General features: G+C 45.6%; 1 protein-coding gene across 1 annotated transcript in view; it reads left to right on the forward strand.

The window, feature by feature from the left end:
* Window positions 1-21,197, forward strand: part of LOC124607011 (sialin-like) — a 140,638-nt gene that overhangs the window by 112,279 nt on the left and 7,162 nt on the right. The window contains exons 9-10 of the mRNA XM_047139165.1: window positions 8,478-8,598; window positions 18,243-18,370. Coding sequence (XP_046995121.1) covers window positions 8,478-8,598; window positions 18,243-18,340 — 219 coding nt within the window. The 3' untranslated portion in view covers window positions 18,341-18,370. The remainder of the gene's footprint in view (window positions 1-8,477; window positions 8,599-18,242; window positions 18,371-21,197) is intronic.

The following is a 21,197-nucleotide window of genomic DNA, read 5'->3' on the forward strand; positions in this document are numbered from 1 at the left end:
GTATCTGTTCCCGAAAGAACAGTTACCGTAGATGACCCTGCAGCTTTGCTAGAAATGAAATGATAATTAAATGGACACCCTAGCTGCAAACAGGCGTTGATGGACTTTATCATTTATTAAGCGCACTACGAATGTAGTGGTGTGGACATGTTGGGTAAGTAGGTCTCACGGGGAGCGTGCAAGGGATAAGACCCTGCAGGCGCTCTATCCTTGGTGCCTTCGGTGGCTCAGATGGATAGAGAGTCTGCCATGTAAGCAGGAGATCCCGGGTTCGAGTCTCGGTCGGGGCACACATTTTCAACATGTCCCCAATAAAGAACATCAACACCTGTTTGCAGCTAAGGTGTCCATTTAATTATCATTTCAATTCTGAAGGTGGTTCGATGAACCCTCTGCCAGGCACTTAACTGTGATTTGCAGAGTATCGATGTAGATGGACATAAGGTATTGTTGGCAAAACGTCAGGTATGAGCGACGCCATTGCACAGCACTTGCCGTTTAGCAAGTAAAATGTCATAGTCGTATAAGTGTAGCAAGCTCTTATCCTATTTTAGAACGTGCGCGTGGCACCTGTGTAAAGTGACTCTGATAAGCTCACCAGACAGAACACTACTCACCCTCTAAGAAGACCAGACTGGCCGCTTCGGAACGATGTAGGTGGTGCAGGACTGGTACTAGTCGGTTGTGTTACTCTTCACAGCTGGGATAAGTCATGGCAATCCAGTGGCAGTCCCTTGTATGAAATCAGCGCAGAAAGATAGGTCTACTTTTAGGCGTGACTGAATGTCGTTATCCGATTTGTCTGTGTATCAATGGGTGTTGTCCAATGTGTCTACAAGAAATGGAGTACCCCCTGCAGTTATGGACGAGCGGCGTTCAGTACGGAAGGCAACACTTCTTTTTGCTCGGACAATTTCGAATGAAAAAAGGCAGAATTTTTTTGTGGGACATCGTGGAATATTCCCGCTTCAGCCCCTATAGTTTCATGAAGCCACGATAGATGGCGGCACTGTACGTGGCCTTCAAAATGGCGTGTGTAACGGAGGTGTGTTGCAAAGAGAGAGCTGTTATTGAGTTTCTTATGTCGGAAAACGAGAGCATCGCAGATATTCATTGGCGCTTGCAGAATGTCTAGGAGATCTGGTAGTGAACAAAAGCATGGTGAGTCGTTCGGAGAGCCATCTGTCATTATCGCAACATGGTCGTGCAAACCTGTGCGATCTTCCACGTGCCTTCAGGTCTCGCGCAGTTGTGACTCCTGCAATTTTGGAAAGTGCGGACATTCTCATTCTAACTGATCATCTGATCACAATCAAACACGTCGCTGCTCAACTAGATACCTCTGTTGACAGTGTTGACACATTCGTCCATCAATTGGGATGCCCGAAAGTGTGTGTCTGCTGAGTTCCGCGCCGCCTAACAGAAGACCATAATAGGAACGAAGGACCGTCTGTGCGGAAATACTAGCGAGGCTGATCGTGACTACTTTTTGTGGAACATCGTAGCTGGTGATGAAACATGGGTTCATCACTTTGAACCGGAAACTACCTCAGGAAACTAAAATGCCTTCAGAGTGTTCGTTACCATATAAACAAAAACGAACTTTTCCTTCTCCCTAACAACGCAAGGCCTCACACAAGTCTGCTCAACCGAGAAGCGCTCACAAAACTTCATTGGACTGTTCTTCCGCATCCAACCTACAGCTCGGATCACACAACTTCTGTCTTCCAGCTGTTTGGCTCAATGAAGGATCCATGCCGGCCGGAGTGGCCGAGCGGTTCTAGGCGCTACAGTCTGGAACCGCCTCACCGTTACAGTCGCAGGTTCGAATCCTGCCTCGGGCATGGATGTGTGTTATGTTCTTAGGTTAGTTAGGTTTAAGTAGTTCTAAGTCTAGGGGACTGATGACCTCAAAAGTTAAGTCTCATAGTGCTCAGAGCCATTTGAACCATTTGAAAGTTACATTCTTCAGGAAGCAGTACGTGGATTATGGGAGGTTATCGATGCAGCAAGACGTTGGCTGCTACGTCGACCAGTAGAGTGGTAACATGTGGGCATACAGGCCCTCCCAATAAAGTGGCGTAAGGCCGTCGCATTGAACGGAGATTATGTCGAAAAGTGTAGGGAAAAGAGTGGGGAATAATATGGTGCATTGGAAACCTGAATAAAACCAACCTGGCTTCAGAAAAAAAAAATGTGTTGCATTACTTACTGAACACCCCCTCGTATGTGACGTAAGGACAGTGGTCGTTGAGAGCTCCACAGCGGCAGTGACTGGATATAATGCAACGCCTTGGCGTTGATAGGTGGTTTGAAAACCGACAGGAACTTCTGTTGCTAGTGAATGTAGGTCTGTCTCAGTCAGTTCCCAGGCGAGTGATGCGAAAGCTACAGCATGCAATGGATGTATGGACCCGCGCAATAGGCCTTTCCTCACAGGGGCATATGGAGTTGCTGGTATTCATAGGACCAAAGAACACAGAAACTGGACAGTGACTGTGAGGCGTAACGCCATATACCGATCCTGCCTTGGAGGCGGTTAAGTGGGAGATGTGTCCCAGAGCTGGATAGTGACAGATGGTGACGCGAGACTGGACGCACACGTAGTTTATGTATCAGCCGGTAGAGGACAATATTGGATAGGGGACTGTGATTTAGTTTCGATTGTGCCCACTAGAGTGCACTAAAGTAGTAGAATGTTTTTCATAAACTGTTCTAGTATTTTCATAAAGTGTTATTATGTCTTTTTGTGTATGTAAAATGTTATAAATGTGTTTTAGCAGTATGAATGATGCGTGAGTGTGATTTAAGGTTAATATGAAGAGAATTGTTTAACGAGTTATGTAGTGGGATTTAGTGTGGGAACATTTCGAAGAAGTATGGGTGTGGACAAAGGGGATTTCTGTAGAAAAGATTTGTAAAGTAAGTTTATAGTAAAGGGAAAGTTAATTCAGGTATAAATAAGAATAATAAATAATGTGGTGTCACCGCCAGACACCACACTTGCTAGGTGGTAGCTTAAATCGGCCGCGGTCCATTTAGTACATGTCGGACCCTCTTGTCGCCACTGTGTGATCGCAGACCTAGCGCCACCACAAGGCAGGTCTCGTGATACGAACGAGCACTCGCCCCAGTTGTACGACGAGATTGCTAGCGACAATACGGACGAAGCCTTCCTCTCATTTGCCGAGAGACAGTTAGAATAGCCTTCTGCTAAGTCCATGGCTACGACCTAGCAAGGCGCCATTAGCCTTACCTAATTTGAGAGTTATAGTATAAATGTCTCAACAAGAACGCTGTATTCATCACATAATAAAAGTTAAGTATAAAGCAGCTACGTACTTTTCTTGCTACCATTCAATAGTTATCCTGTTCCAGAATTGACGCCAGTCGGCGTGTGTGTACGCGTGCCTTTCAAACGGCTACCTCAAGTGGCGTAACAGTCTTGTTACGTCACTACAAATAACTTTATGCATAAACAAAACTTCAGCATATTAGATAATTGCGTCGGTAAAAAGTGCTGCCGTCAGGTTTACTATTTTGCGATTGGTTATTGATGAAAAACGCGGACTGACGCGGGCGAATGTTGTTTTGCTATTGGCTGTTGAGTAAACTGACCAATGGTAAAGCAATATTCTTCGCGGGCCTTTCTCTGCTGGTAGAGAAGACTTAGAGTATTCTAGAGAGGAGTCGGAGCCTAGCCATGAAACAGTTCGGACGTGTGTAGTAGTAGTTCCGAGGGAAATGATAAGTTGCCGGATCTAGCAGTGTTTCATACATCAAAAGTGTTGTAAAGTGACGGCATAATTATTCCTATGGGTGTGTAGAAATTTCGGAATTTTTAAGTGAATTTTGTGACGAGAAAAGACATAAATTCCGCGTGGCGTATTGAGAAGGTCGGTGGCTAAAAACTGTGACTGCATTAGGTACAGACAGACTTAATATTGGTCGAGCATTCTTAATCAATAACAATCCGTATTTTTGTAGCTATTACGTTTTCGGGAAATGCAACACCATAACCTTGCTAACGTGAGTAAAAGGGATAGTGGGTGACTGTGTTAAGACTAGCACGGGCTTAGCAGTGGTACATTTTCACCTAAGTTTCAGAGTATATTAATTAAGGACAAAATTTCCAACCTTTCATTTCGTCTGAAAACGTTCTCCCGAAACGTAGATTTAGTGACTTTAATTGTAGCCTGGTTCACGTCGAAGTACAGTAGGTTTCGCTCGGCTTCCCTACTGTGATATGCTGAGACAATGTTCACAGGTAGGTGCAGGTTCGTCGTAAAGGGAAGGAAGGAACCGCGCCGCCGCAACTGGTGGTGTGCTGGTGTGCAGTACGGTCTGGCCAGTGGTACAGTGTACCGACGGCGTAATAAGGCGTTTAACCGGAAGGTCTAGCTAAGACGAGAGGTTGTTCCGTGTTGTTTTGCGGTCATCTTTCTTGTCATGCCTCAGGCGCACCCATCCAGGTTACTGCGACTACGATGCGGGATGATTATTTCAGCACTCCAGGTCGAAAAGTATTGTCCTTCCTTCTACACCCTTATGACGATTATGCTATCGATACTTCCGTCTTACAAGATATCAGCCATGTTCACAGAGCTGCTAAAAGGTGTTGCTGGGTTGACGAACACTGATTCATCCTATCGCATGTCGACTGGTCCATTAAATCACCCTATCTTCATCACATAAAAATGTGTGCGATTACTTCGAACAGCGGCGGAAATGAAGCAATCAACATCCCCGAAATTTAGTAGCTCTAGGGCATATAGTGATCAATGGCTAGCCTCAGATGGGTCTCGCATATCTGCAGAAACTTGTGGACTCTCTCCCGCGACGAATTGACGCCATTTCCAGTTTTAGAGACGGTGTTACACGGTATTAGCGTCAGGTCTCCTGGGGGTTACTACACTACCGGCCATCAAAATTGCTACACCACGAAGATGACGTGCTACAGACGCTAAATTTAACCGACAGGAAGAAGATGCTGTGATATGCAAATGATTAGCTTTTCAGAGCATTCACACGAGGTTGGCGCCGGTGGCGACACCTACAACGTGCTGACATGAGGAAAGTTTCCAACAGATTTCGTACACACAAACAGCAGTTGACCGGCGTTGCCTGGTGAAACGTTGTTGTCATGCCTTGTGTAACGAGGAGAAATGCGTACCATCACGTTTCCAACTTTGATAAAGGTCGGATTGTAGCCTATCGCGATTGCGGTTTATCGTATCGCGACATTGCTGCTTCTGTTGGTCGATATCCGATGACTGTTAGCAGAATATGGAATCGGTAGGTTAAGGAGAGTAATACGGAACGCCGTGCTGGATCCCAACTGCCTAGTATCACTAGCAGTCGAGATAACAGGCATCTTATCCGCATGCCTGCAAAGGATCATGCAACCACGTCTCGATCCCTGAGTCAACAGATGGGGACGTTTACAAGACAACAACCGTCTGCACGAACAGTTCGACGACGTTTGCAGTAGCATGAACTATCAGCTCGGAGACCATGGCTGCGGTTACCCTTGACGCTGCATCACAGAAAGGAGCACCTCAACGATGAACCTGGGTGCACGAATGGCAAAACGTCATTTTTTCGGATGAATCCAGGTTCTGTTTACAGCATCACGATGGTCGCATCCGTGTTTGGCGACATCGCGGTGAATGCACATTGGAAGCGTGTATTCATCATCGCCATACTGGCGCATCACCCGGCGTGATGGTATGAGGTACCATTGGTTACACGTCTCGGTCACCTCTGGTTCGCAATGACGGCACTTTGAACAGTGGACGTTACGTTTCAGATGTGTTACGACCCGTGGCTCTACCCATCATTCGATCCTTGCGAACCCTATATTTCATCAGGGTAATGCACGACCACATGTTGCAGGTTCTGTACGGGCCTTTATGGATACAGAAAATGTTCGACTGCATTCTGCAGATCTCTCTCCAACTGAAAACGTTGGTCAATGGTGGCCGAGCAACTGGCTCGTCACAATACACTTTTGATGAACTGCGGTATCGTGTTGAAGCTGCATGGGCAGCTGTATCTGTACACGCCATCCAAGCTTTGTTTGAGTCAATGCCCAGGCGTATCAAGGCCGTTATTACAGCCAGAGGTGGTTGTTCTGGGTACTGATTTCTCAGGATCTATGCACCCAAATTGGGTGAAAATGTAATCACATTCCGGTTCTAGTATAATATATTTGTCCAATGAATACTCGTTTATCATCTGCATTTCTTCTTGGTGTAGCAAATTTAATGGTCAGTAGTGTAATTATCGTTCCCTACCTCAGTCGGTGAAAACATAACCCGTGTAAGATCACTTTGTTGCCCGTTTGTCTGTCTTTGTGTCCGACAGTTCAAAACCCCTTTTCTCAAAACCAGAGAGACACATCACGTTGAAATTTACGCCACATAGTCACATATTAAGGTCTACGGGTCCTTGGCGACGTAAAAAGGTGAAGCTTGCAAGTCAATGCAATCAAAAGATGCGGCCATTTATGTCAGATACATTGATAGTCGCAAACTCACTCATCAGAACATATAGGTTTCTTTCCGTTGATCCAGACTCATGAGATTTGGAAAGGAGGGTTTCACAGTACGAGTAAAGGCAATAATCCGAAATTGTTAATCTGTAATTATATCACAGGAAAAAATATTACTTTTTGTCATTTGATAGCCGCCTTCAACTTTAAATTAAAACATTCTCGAAAGTCTTCGAATGCCTGGGTCTGATAGCTTGCCAGTATAAATGTCGATAACTGGCAAACTTCGTCAATATCCTCGATTCCCGAAATGGATGAACTGTCTACGTACGCGAGTCCTACTCATACCTGACCAGCTTTTTGTTCGATGTGCTAAATTTTCTGATAATAACGCTCCAGGTAAGGCAGATTAAGGGGGGGGGGGGAACTTGATCTTTAATGTGCTTATTATGTACTGTTGCGTGCTTATGTTATTATATTTCTTATTCTAATACGAGGCTTGTTTTTCAAGTAAGTACCGTTTTGAAATTTAAAAAACGTGCTAAGATATCTCAATAATTTTATTTTTACATGAAAGCCTGTACCTCAATCTACGTACTGACGCCATTACAGTCTAATTCTTCCTTGTTTACGTTGTGTACTGAGTGTTTAAGATGCCTCCGATAATCGTGTCCCGCCGACTGTGAAGTACGGGCTGTTATAAGATTTCTTAGTGGTAAAGGCCTAAAAGCGATCGATATTCATCGTGAGATCTGTGCAGTTTACGGAGAAAACATTATGAGTGATGGAATGGTAAGAAAGTGTGTGAGAGCATTTAAAGATGGGCGCACAAAAGTGCATGATGAACAACGGAGTGGGCGTCCTTCGGTCGTTAATGAAACTTTGGTGCAGGAAGTGGACAATAAGGTGAGATAAAACAGACGCTTTACGATTTCCTCCTTGCGGGATGGCTTTCCTAATGTTTCTCGTAGTGTTCTGTATGGCATTGTGACCGAGCACTTGAGTTACCGAAATTGTGCGCACGCTGGGTACCGAAAATGTTGGCGGATGTGCACAAAACCAAACGTTTAAAGCGGTACCACAACGACGGTGATGATTTGTTAAGCCAAATTGTTACTGGCGATGAAACATGGGTGGCCTACGTCACACCAGAATCAAAGCAACAGTCCATGAAAGTTGAGCAAGGGCATCGTTTTGCTGCAACACAATGCCCGTCCGCACGTGGTGAATCAGACCAAAGATCTCATCACATCTTTTCGATGGGAAATTCTAGACCATCCTCCGTACAACCCCGATCTTGCGCCCACTGACTACCATCTGTTCCTGCACTTGAAGAAGCCGGCCGAAGTGGCCGTGCGGTTAAAGGCGCTGCAGTCTGGAACCGCAAGACCGCTACGGTCGCAGGTTCGAATCCTGCCTCGGGCATGGATGTTTGTGATGTCCTTAGGTTAGTTAGGTTTAACTAGTTCTAAGTTCTAGGGGACTAATGACCTCAGCAGTTGAGTCCCATAGTGCTCAGAGCCATTTGAACCATTTTGCACTTGAAGAAACACCTGGGCGGTCAGCGCCCTCAAGACGATGACGAAGTCAAAACAGTGGTGATGCAGTGGTTAACAAGACAGACGGCAGACTTCTATGAGGAGGGTATTCAAAGACTGGTACAACGTTATGACAAGTGCCTCAATATTGACGGGAATTATGTAGAAAAGTAGATTAAGGTACAGGCTTTCATGTAAAACTAAAATTATTGAGATATCTTAGCACGTCTTTTTTTAATTTCAAAACGGTACTTACTTAAAAACACGCCTCGCAGGATGTGATAATAGTTATGCTGTTCGATCTTAGAGTAAAAACTATAGGTAAATTATGTCACTATAGAAAAGTAAAGACAATCTATGAGTGTTAGTCATTTAATATTAATAAATTAGTGAGTCGAAATGCTGCAGAAACTACCACACAGCCGATGTTCTTCTGATGTCGGCAGCAAACGCGGTGGGCGTGGAACTCGGTCTTCTACGTGACGGCGGCGCTCGCTGCCGTGAACTACACCATCTACGCCGTCTTCACCAGCGCCGATGTCCAGCCTTGGAACGAGCCTCCCCCAGGTGAGTGGCTGCCTCACGAGCTCAGTGGCCGAGCAACACGAAATATCTGTCGTTCCGAAAAGGACATAGCTCTACCAACGTTCTCTGTATCTAATCATTAATGCCACGATATTTCTTTGTTGACAAAACAGACGAATTTACCGATAACCAGCAGTGCAAAATGTCTACGAACGCACACAACACGGTGAGAAAGCCTGATTGTCAACCATTAATACGAAAGGCGTTCATTAATGGCCGAGTGCACCAACAGTTAACCGCCGTTAAGTCGATATACAGGGTGTTACAAAAAGGTACGGCCAAACTTTCAGGAAACATTCCTCACACACGAAGAAAGAAAATATGTTATGTGGACATGTGTCCGGAAACGCTTACTTTCCGTGTTAGAGCTCATTTTATTACTTCTCTTCAAATCACATTAATCATGGAATGGAAACACACAACAACAGAACGTACCAGCGTGACTTCAAACACTTTGTTACAGGAAATGTTCAAAATGTCCTCCGTTAGCGAGGATACATCCATCCACCCTCTGTCGCATGGAATCCCTGATGAGCTGATGCAGCCCTGGAGAATGGCGTATTGTATCACTGCCGTCCACAATACGAGCACGAAGAGTCTCTACAGTACATTTGGCACCGGGGTTGCGTAGACAAGAGCTTTCAAATGCCCCCATAAATGAAAGTCAAGAGGGTTGAGGTCAGGAGAGGGTGGAGGTCTTGGAATTGGTCCGCATCTACCAATCCATCGGTCACCGAATCTGTTGTTGAGAAGCGTACGAATAAAGAAAAGATGTTATGTGGACATGTGTCCGGAAACGCTTAATTTCGATGTTAGAACTCATTTTAGTTTCGTCAGTATGTACTGTACTTCCTCGATTCACAGCCAGTTGACCCAATTGAAGGAAGGTAGTGTTGACTTCGGTGCTTGTGTTGACATGCGACTCATTGCTCTACAGTACTAACATCAAGCACATTAGTACGTAGCATCAACAGGTTAGTGTTCATCACGAACGTGGTTTTGTAGTCAGTGCAATGTTTACAAATGCGGAGTTGGCAGATGCCCATTTGATGTATGGATTAGCACCGGGCAATAGCCGTGGCGCGGTACGTTTGTATCGAGACAGATTTCCAGAACAAAGGTGTCCCGATAGGAAGACGTTCGAAGCAATTGATCGGCGTCTTAGGGAGCACGGAAATTTCTAGCCTATGACTCGCGACTGGGGAAGACCTAGAACGACGAGGACACCTGCAATGGACGAGGCAATTCTTCGTGCAGTTGACGATAACCCTAATGTCAGCGTCAGAGAAGTTGCTGCTGTACAAGGTAACGTTGACCACGTCACTGTATGGAGAGTGCTACGGGAGAACCAGTTGTTTCCGTACCATGTACAGCGTGTGCATGCACTATCAGTAGCTGATTGGCCTCCACGGGTACACTTCTGCGAATGGTTCATCCAACAAGGTGTCAATCCTCATTTCAGTGCAAATGTTCTCTTTACGGATGAGGCTTCATTCCAACGTGATCAAATTGTAAATTTTCACAATCAACATGTGTGGGCTGACGAGAACCCGCACGCAATTGTGCAATCACGACATCAACACAGATTTTCTGTGAACGTTTGGGCAGGCATTGTTGGTGATGTCTTGATTGGGCCCCATGTTCTTCCACCTACACTCAATGGAGCACGTTATCATGATTTCATACGGGATACTCTACCTGTGCTGCTAGAACATGTGCCTTTACAAGTACGACACAACATGTGGTTGATGCACGATGGAGCTCCTGCACATTTCAGTCGAAGTATTCGTACGCTTCTCAACAAAAGATTCGGTTACCGATGGATTGGTAGAGGCCGACCAATTCCATGGCCTCCACGCTCTCATGACCTCAACCCTCTTGACTTTCATTTATGGGGGCATTTGAAAGCTCTTGTCTACGCAACCCCGGTACCAAATGTACTGTAGAGATTCTTCGTGCTCGTATTGTGGACGGCTGTGATACAATACGCCATTCTCCAGGGCTGCATCAGCGCATCAGGGATTCCATGCGACGGAGGGTGGATGCATGTATCCTCGCTAACGGAGGACATTTTGAACATTTCCTGTAACAAAGTGTTTGAAGTCACGCTGGTACGTTCTGTTGTTGTGTGTTTCCATTCCATGATTAATGTGATTTGAAGAGAAGTAATAAAATGAGCTCTAACATGGAAATTAAGCGTTTCCGGACACATGTCCACATAACATATTTTCTTTCTTTGTGTGTGAGGAATGTTTCCTGTAAGTTTGGCCGTACCTTTTTGTAACACCCTGTATAAGGGGTTAAGTTATCAGAAATATTTGTTTCTCAGTATTATTAACAGATTATTAACACGTAATCAACTTGGATTAATAGCTAATGGCAATGGCAAGAGTCTTGAAAAGAGGCTATAAGGTGAATATAAAAAAGATAAACCAAAGGTAATGGAATACAGTCTAACTGAATCAGGGGTTACTGAGGGAATTAGATTAGGGTACGAGACGCTAAAAGTATTAGACGAGTGTTCTTATGTGGGTAGCAAAGTACTAACGATGGCTGAAGCAGAAAGAATAAAAAATGCAGCTGGAAATTGGAAGGATGGTGTGTGTCTGAAAAATAAAAAATTGTTGACAGCGAATATAAAATTAAAATATTATGAAGGATTTTCAAAAGGTATTGGTTTGGAGTCTATCATTCTACGGATTTGAAACATGGGTAATAAACAAATCAGAAAAAAAGAGAATAGGAACTTTATACTTGTGGCGCTAAAGAACAATGCTGAAGATAATATGAGTAGAACGGATAACTGATAATGAGATACTGAGATACTGAGTCAAGTCGGGAAAAAACGAATATACGACAAAATTTATATGAAAGAGTGGATCGAGTGATCCAAGGAATCGTCAGTTTGATAATGGTGGGGGACGTGTGTGTGTGTGTGTGTGTGTGTGTGTGTGTGTGTGTGTGTGTGTGTGTGTGTGTGTGTGTGTGTGTGTGTGTGTGTTGGGGGGGGGGGGTGGAGGGGGTTACATTGGAGACCAATTGAATAAATCGCCTTGAGATAGGAGTAACGGAAGTAGTCTGTAATAATCATACAGAGATGAAGAGGCGTGCACTTAACGAACTAGCGGGGACAGCTGCATAAAATCATTCTTCGGAATGAAGATCACAACACCGAATAACAGGGATGAAAATGTAACGTTCTTACACATTCCTGCGACTTTATTCTTACAAAGATGGGCCTCTGCCATCTTGTAGGGCCCTTATAATGGTGGCAGGCATGCTATTGCACATTCCTATACGTTCACTAATGAAATAATTAATAAATCATCGCAGTATGAGTACTAGCTACTACTGAAAGAGTAGGAGTGGAATTTCTATTTTAAAGTGAGTCGAATAGACTAACTTCCTGTTTGTAGCTACTTAGCTTCTATGAGCTGCCTTTAGGACAACTACCAGACAAGCATGTCTTTAGTTTCACGTATGCCTGCAATGATTGAACGGTTAAAGGAAACAGGGAAAGGTTTAACACATTATAAAGGCTTCATCGATCGTGATTATGCCCTTTGAGTAACATGAGACTTGGAATATGCCGATTTCGAAGACTTCACAGGCATCGAGAGCAGCATATGCGCCTGGCGATGCTTCTACGGCAACCCACCTTACTGCAGTGTCACGCGCTGTAGTCGACTCAACTGGCGTTTGAACTCACATTTTACGTGAGACGATACAAGCAACCGATGTTCTTGCAGTTCAGTCCACATTTGCTCTGTTCTCGACAACTTGTGTAACATTTCTTCTTCATTGCTCAAATTGTATTAAATAGGATTTATAACAAGTTTGTCTTCGTGGCCATGATCCACAATGAGTACATAATTTCGTTACACAAATTTAAACCCCTTTATCTACAGCGTACTTTACTTGCTCCCTACACCTAAAACTTTCACCAATCTCTGGCAGCTATTACATCGACATTCAACTTTCTGCCTCCACCACGACTAAGCACAGCCCAATCCCACACACACACACACACACACACACACACACACACACACACACACACACACACACACACACATAGAAAGAGAACTGGAATGAACAGTGATTTGATTTCATCATATACACTGTGCAACAGAATTAAAGGGTCGCTTTTTCGAAGTACTATTATTCTCTCCCCTGGCGACGCAGAAGTTTGAAATTTGGCTCAGAGGTGCCTACAAGCTTTCTCTATTGTTCTGCAAAAGCGTGGCACCCTGCGACATCACCCTCTGCCTCGACGACACTTGAAACGGTAAGGTCTCGACGCAAGCAAAAAAAAAAAAAAAAAAAAAAAAAAAAAAAAAAAAAAAAAAAAAAAAAAAGGCCAGAGCTCAAAAGTTCATGTGACGCTCGAAGTGGGTTATTGGGTTATTGATGTTAAGTTGGCACCAAATTTCACCACAATTTTGACCGACATCGCCGTGAACGTGTCACACGATGGGAAGGTCGTCACACCCCTCACCACTTATTTGGACGCCTCTGTGACGGAGGTCAGAACTGCAATGCCCAGTGTTGGAATCATGCTATTTTTTATTAGTGGCCGAGGGAAACATTTCGGACACTGTCGCTCAAAGAAATGGTTCAAATGGCTCTGAGCACTATGGGACTTAACATCTGTGGCCATCAGTCCCCTAGAACTTAGAACTACTTAAACCTAACTAACCTAAGGACATCACACACATCCATGCCCGAAGCAGGATTCGAACCTGCGACCGTAGCGGTGAGGCGGTTCCAGACTGAAGCGCCTAGAACCGCTCGGCCACTCCGGCCGGCACTGCCGCTCAGAATCGACACGAAAAGGCTCCAGGGTGTGGCATAACGGGGGTCAATGAAATTACCCTTTCCTTGGTACATTGATTCCCACACATTTCGAGGTCGAGAATGACAGTTTGCAGTGGATTGAGAAGTCTGTGGTACTGATGATGTTTCCTTAGCGCTTCAACCCTTCTCTAAGGACATCGTAGCCGTGCAGAGGCGTCAAAAAACGGAGTGGATGTGGCTCAGAGGGGCTGTGACGACATTTTCGTAGTGTGACGTGGCCACGGTGACATTGGGTAAAATTGCGGTCAAATTTGGTGTGAGTGTGGCATCACCAACTCACGTTGAACTTCTGAGCCCTGGCCTCTTTCTCTCATGTGTCAAGACGTTGATGTCTGAAGCGTCAGCGAGGCCAAATGTAGTGTCACAGGGCGCCATGTATTTGCACCATTACAGACAGAGGCTGTAGGCACCTTTGTGCCAAATCACAAACTTATGCGTCGCAGTGGGAAAGAGTGATCTTTTAATTTCGTTGCACAGTATACTTCGTTAGACTGGAAAGACTTACGGAAACAAATAAAATAAAAAGAGAGACATCAAGTGAACACACAGTTACGAAGACGAGTCACATATCTCGTTAGAAAATCTGCAGGTAGTGCCAGACTAATAGTTGATTTCCAGAACAATGAGCTTACAAAATATGGAACCTGCGAAAAAAAATCACAGTGCAAGAGGTAGTTCGGCACACGGTTAAACTGCTAGGAAGTTTCGAATCAGCACACAATCCGCAACAATATGCTAGTTGCGTTTGGAAAGTAAAGCTGCGTCTCAGCTTTTCAGAAATGATCGGCAGACTATATACTACAACTTCTTTCTCAGTTCTGCACGTCACGTTTCACTCGCTTACTATTGTTTCTTCTGAACACAAATACATCCGACTTCGTATTTTAAAGACAGAATTCCTACTTTATTTAACAATAGTCCTCTCAGGCATCGCAACAATATTTTGAAATATATAGAGGTCGTCAAACACCGAAATCGAATAATGCCGTCATTTACTCATATACAGACAAGAATTCTGATGGAAATTCACGGATGCGACGCTGGCGATCTTCAGTGTTGTATGTACGCCGCGACATTTTCGGGGTGTGCCCAGCAGTCGTTGCATGGGAAACAGTTGCATGTGATTCAGAGTACGTGTTCATGGTTCGTAGTGGTCTGTGCATGTTACTGCAATTACATCTAGTTCTACACCTATACTCCGCAAGCCACGGTATCGTGTGTGGTAGAGGATACTTTGTGCACCACTGCGATTTCCCACCTTCGCGTTCCAGCCACGAATGGTGCGCAGGGAAAACGATTGTTGGGAAGCCTCCAAACGGTGTAGAATCTCTCTGATCTTGCCTCCATGGTCTGTTAACGAAATACACGTAGGAAGAAGTAATATGTCGGTTGACTCTTCTAAGGAAAGCACGCTCTCGGTAATTTAACAGTAAGCTCCGCCAAGATGCACAATGATTATTTTGTAACTTCTGCTACTAGAATTGGGTGAGCTTCTTTATGATGCATTCGCACTTAGTAAATAAATCCGTGGCGGAATGCGCTGCTCTTCTTTCGTTCTTCCGTATTTTATGCGTCAATCTACTCTTACTAGATATGAGTCACAGACTGACGAGTAATTCTCAAGTATCGGTCGAACGAGGATTTTAGAGCCACCTCTTTTGTGTGCGGATTATACTTCCCAAGTATTCTTGCAAAGAATGTCATTCTGGCATGTGCTTTTTCTAAGAATATTTTTATGTCGTTGTTACACTTTAAATGGTTCCGTACTCATACTCCCAGATATTTAATGGATGCGAATGCTTTCAGTGACTATTTGGCAACAGTGTAGTTACACAATAACTGGTGTCTACGCCTATTTATAGGCAGTATGTTACATTTGTTTATACTGATAGACCACTGCCAATCCGTACAACAAGCGTCGGGTACTCTGCTAGTCTTCCTGCATTTCCGTACAATTTTCTAGCGTTACTACTTCTCTACATACAACAGCAACAGCCTCACGGAGCATCTAAAGTTATCTAGCGGGTCATTTATACAAACTCGTGGTGAAAAGTAATGCTTCCGAATGTTTTATGTAAAACCTCATAAAGCTTTTTAAATAACAGAAACGTTTTAACATTCTACATCTTTATTCTTCGTGTCTACATACTTATTTCTTAACATAGTCACTCTGGCAAGGAACACATTTCTCACAACGAGAGACCATTTTATTAATACAGTCACTGTACAATGTGTAAAAATGGCTATGAGTACTATGGGACTAAACTTTTGAGGTCGTCAGTCCCCTAGAACTTAGAACTGCTTAAACCTAACTAACCTAAAGACATCACACAGCCGTGCCCGAGGCATGATTCGAACCTGCGACCGTAGAGGTCGTGCGGTTCCAGATGGTAGCGCCTAGAACCGCTTGGCCACCCCGGCCGGCCACTGTAGAATGTTTGACTTTGTTGAGGGAAACACAATGTCATCTCTGCTTGTGCCGCTTCATAACTATCAAAATTAAATCGCAGAAAGTTTCCGAAACATGAAAATCGGATGGGGCCAAGTCGGGACTGTACGAACAATGATCGATGACAGGGCACGCAAGGCCGCGGGTTGCTGTAGGTACTGCAGCACTCGAGTGTGGTCTGGCTTTGTCATGCTGAAGGAGATGGTGCACCATGTATGGACTAACTTTTCGAGTTCGTGCTTTCAGTGATCTGAGATTTTCTAACGTGTCACCATAGTTACAATACACACCACCATGTTACATGCTACAATACGGAGCCCTCTAGCGGCGAAGGGTTGCCACTTACGCCAGCGAAACGGAAAGGTCGACTGAATAATATGCATGGCATGTAGTACCTCGATCCATATTCCGAACAGAATAAAAAAATCGTAGTTTTTCACCGCGGTCTCATACATTCACTGATCAGTCAGAACATAATGGGCACCGGCCTAATTGCCTGTATCTCCATCGCTGACAATGATAACACCGGCTACGCCTCGTGACATAGAAGCAATGAGGCCATGGTAGGTACCTGGAGGGAGATGGAACCACACCTGCACACACAAGTCACCTAATTCCCGTAAATTCGGGGGAGGGGGACAATGAGTTTTGAGCTATGTTGAATCACATCCAAGATGTATTCGATGGAGCTCAGTCTGGCAAGTTGGGGGCCAGCACATCAACTGGAACTCACTAATGTTTTCTCGAACTACTCCACCACACTCCTGGACTCATGACATGGCGCATTATCTTGTTGGAAAATGGCACCGTTATCAGGAAACATGATCGTCATGAAAGGATGTAAGTGTTTGCAACCGGTACGATACCCCGTGACCGTAATGATGCCTAGCACGAGTTCCATTGGACCCATGGATGCCCATATGAATGTTCCCCAGAGCATTAACTGAGCCGCAGCCTCCGTCTCGCAGTACAGGTGTCAACTAGCTGTTCGCTTGGAAGATGACGGATTCGCGCCCTTCCATCGACATAATGAAGAAGGTATCGTGATTGGTCAGACCATGTAACGCTCTACCACTGTGCCAATGTCCAGCGACGAGCGTCACGTGCCAATTTCAGCCGTAGTGGCCAACGTCATGGTGTTAACACTGTCACATACATGGGTCGTCGGCTACAGAGGCCCATCGTTTGGAGTGTTCGGTGCACTGTGTGTTCAGACACACTTGTACACTGCCCAGCATTAAATTCTGGTGTTAGCTCCACCACAGTTCGCCGCCTGTCTTGTTTTGCCAGTCTGCCCAACCTATGACGTCCGACATATGTCTGACCAGCGGCCGGCCGGGGTGGCCGAGCGGTTGTAGGCGCTTCAGTCTAGAACCGAGTGACTGCTATGGCCGCAGGTTCGAATCCTACCTCGGGCAAGGGTGTGTGTGATTCCTTAGGTTAGTTAGGTTTATGTAGTTCTAAGTTCGAAGGGACTGATGACCTCAGATGTTAAGTCCCATTGTGCTCAGAGCCATTTGAACCATTTGTCCGACCAGCGACGTCTGGACGTGGTTTCACCACAGTTCCAGCACGTACTGAAGACACTCACGACAGCGCTTCTCGAATACCCGAGAAGTTGTACAGTTTCCGAAACGTTCATACCGAGTCTCCGGGCCATCACAATCTGCCCTTGGTCAAACTCAGACAGATCGCGCTCTTTTCCCATTCTGCACATGGGCAGCACGCTTACTGATACTACATGCACCGTGAATGTGTCTGGCTAGCAGTCATTCCTCGCCAGGTAACGCTGCTATCGCCTGGATAGGTCTACATGGATAGTAGGTCGGTTGCCATTATGTTCTGGCTGATGAGTGTATATCGTGAATAGTACTGGTTCTATAACACGTCCTCGGGCCACATCCGAAGCCACTTTTACTCTCTGAAGGTTTCTCTCCATTAAGAACACATGCTCTGTTTTGTTGGTAGGAACTCTTCAGTCCAAAGTGTCCTGTTATTCCGAATCTCGTATTTTGTTTCTAGACGATAGTGCGGAACTGTTTTAGCCATTATAATGAAGAAAGCTAGTGACGTAAATTCTAGAATTTCATCAGGTAGTCAGTTGGTAGACCCACTAATGATCGTTAGCATTATCGGCTAGTGCGTTTAGCTTATCAGACCCTGGAAGATTATTTATTTATGTTCAGGGTTTACTCTTCATGGCCAACAATACAATTTAAAATCATCTTCTGCTACGCAAATTGTAAATTCTCAACAAGAAACTATCAAAATTCAATAAAAAATACAGTAAATGGAGCTTTTCATCCTTTCACTCTTCCAGCGAAGGAATCCAAAGAAAGAAGCGAGTGCTGTACTGACAACGCGGCTTTCGAGTGTGACGTCACGCGGCATACTGGACAAAGGCCGGCTATTCCTTAGTCTTCATCCACTGTGCACCGTGTTACTGTGGTAAGTACGTAATTATAAATATCAAGCTTTTCTGCTGGATTTATTATTTGTTGCTGTTTTTGGTGGTAGTCTTTTATCTTGGTTGATTTTTCCTATTCCTCATGTGATTGCTTTGCCTTATTATTTAAAGTGTACAAGTGACTTGCCTCATCTTCATAATCGACTGCCATAGTTTTTATTCATTTTTTATAAAAATAACTGGATGAATGGTCGGCTAAGGTTCTGGAACTCGAAGTGCTTCCACACCTCATTCCACATTCCAAGGAAGGTGGCGTAGCTCGCTTATTCCATCAGCATCAGCGCCTCCTCGCGGTCGCTCAGCAGCAGCTAAACGCAGCTTTATCTTCGATAGCTTAATAAAGCTCGCTAGGGAGTGAGTTTACTTCTTATATAGCCGAAAATGCATATAAAGTGCTCAAAAATGTTTTATACCATCTTCGTTATTCACCTAGCTTCTTCTTTTTTAAGGCCGGCCTTTTTGTCGATTCTCTTTTAGAAACAAGACATCGCTAAGCAATGGACGAAAAAGAAAAGCCGCAGTAGAGCAAGCTTTGTATCCAATCTTCAGTTAATGCTGCGTTTGCTCACTGCTTTGTCTGTCATCAAGTACCGACGGAGCACTTCAGGTTTGGACAGAGCCATTTTACGGCGAGAAGAGTTTTCAACACTGGATCTTGGCCACCACACTGGTGTACATTCGGAGACTCAACCACTTTCGTGTGACACAAAGCATTGATATTTGCCTCGTAGCGATCTACAACCGTTAATGACCGCTGCCTAGAATTTATTGGTAGCAGATTCCCCGAGGAGACTGCAACAGAACTGTACGTTGTCTTTTTGGAGCTAACTGGGAGGGCTGTCAAACAGTATGCGATCAGAAACTTTCTGGCAGATTAAAACTGTTTGCCCGACCGAGACTCGAACTCGGGACCTTTGCCTTTCGCGGGCAAGTGCTCTACCATCTGAGCTACCGAAGCACGACTCACTCCCGGTACTCACAGCTTTACTTCTGCCAGTATCTCGTCTCCTACCTTCCAAACATTACAGAAGCTCTCCTGCGTGAGTCGTGCTTCGGTAGCTCAGATGGTAGAGCAGTTGCCCGCGAAAGGCAAAGGTCCCGAGTTCGAGTCTCGGTCGGGCACACAATTTTAATCTGCCAGGAAGTTTCATATCAGCGCACACTCCGCTGCAGAGTGAAAATCTCATTCTGGAAACATCCCCCAGGTTGTGGCTAAGCCATGTCTCCGCTGTATCCTTTCTTTCTGGAGTGCTAGCTCTGCAAGGTCGCAGGAGAGCTTCTGTAAAGTTTGGAAGGTAGGAGACGAGATACTGGCAGAAGTAAAGCTGTGAGTACCGGGCGTGAGTCGTGCTTCGGTAGCTCAGATGGTAGAGCAGTTGCCCCCGAAAGGCAAAGGTCCCGAGTTCGAGTCTCGGTCGCGCACACAGTGTTAATCTGCCAGGAAGTTTCATATCAGCGCACACTCCGCTGCAGAGTGAAAATCTCATTCTGGAAATGTCCTCCAGGCTGTGGCTAAGCCATGTCTCCACTGTATCCTTTCTTTCTGGAGTGCTAGTTCTGCAAGGTCGCAGGAGAGCTTCTGTAAAGTTTGGAAGATAGGAGACGAGGTACTGGCAGAAGTAAAGCTGTGAGTACCGGGCGTGAGCCGTGCTTCGGTAGCTCAGATGGTAGAGCACTTGCCCGCGAAAGGCAAAGGTCCCGAGTTCGAGTCTCGGTCGGGCACACAGTTTTAATCTGCCAGGAAGTTTTATATCAGCTCACACTCCGCTGCAGAGTGAAAATCTCATTCTGGAAACATCCCCCAGGCTGTGGTTAAGCCATGTCTCCGCTGTATCCTTTAATTCTAGTATGCGATCAGTTTGGCCTCTATACATCTACTACGAATGACCGTACGAGTCCCTCAGGAATGTGTTCATATTCGTTTGAGGTTACCGAGGAACTCCTGGAATGTAACCTGTATCAATGAGACTGCGTTCCCTTCATCGACGACTGCAAGATTTTTCTGACGCCTGACAACAGACGTAGAAGAATGTGGATGTGGCCAGGTAGCGATATACACTCCTGGAAATGGAAAAAAGAACACATTGACACCGGTGTGTCAGACCCACCATACTTGCTCCGGACACTGCGAGAGGGCTGTACAAGCAATGATCACACGCACGGCACAGCGGACACACCAGGAACCGCGGTGTTGGCCGTCGAATGGCGCTAGCTGCGCAGCATTTGTGCACCGCCGCCGTCAGTGTCAGCCAGTTTGCCGTGGCATACGGAGCTCCATCGCAGTCTTTAACACTGGTAGCATGCCGCGACAGCGTGGACGTGAACCGTATGTGCAGTTGACGGACTTTGAGCGAGGGCGTATAGTGGGCATGCGGGAGGCCGGGTGGACGTACCGCCGAATTGCTCAACACGTGGGGCGTGAGGTCTCCACAGTACATCGATGTTGTCGCCAGTGGTCGGCGGAAGGTGCACGTGCCCGTCGACCTGGGACCGGACCGCAGCGACGCACGGATGCACGCCAAGACCGTAGGATCCTACGCAGTGCCGTAGGGGACCGCACCGCCACTTCCCAGCAAATTAGGGACACTGTTGCTCCTGGGGTATCGGCGAGGACCATTCGCCACCGTTTCCATGAAGCTGGGCTACGGTCCCGCACACCGTTAGGCCGTCTTCCGCTCACGCCCCAACATCGTGCAGCCCGCCTCCAGTGGTGTCGCGACAGGCGTGAATGGAGGGACGAATGGAGACGTGTCGTCTTCAGCGATGTGAGTCGCTTCTGCCTTGGTGCCAATGATGGTCGTATGCGTG

The sequence above is a fragment of the Schistocerca americana genome, chromosome 3 (genome assembly GCF_021461395.2).
Source record: "Schistocerca americana isolate TAMUIC-IGC-003095 chromosome 3, iqSchAmer2.1, whole genome shotgun sequence".
Classification (NCBI taxonomy): domain Eukaryota; kingdom Metazoa; phylum Arthropoda; class Insecta; order Orthoptera; family Acrididae; genus Schistocerca; species Schistocerca americana.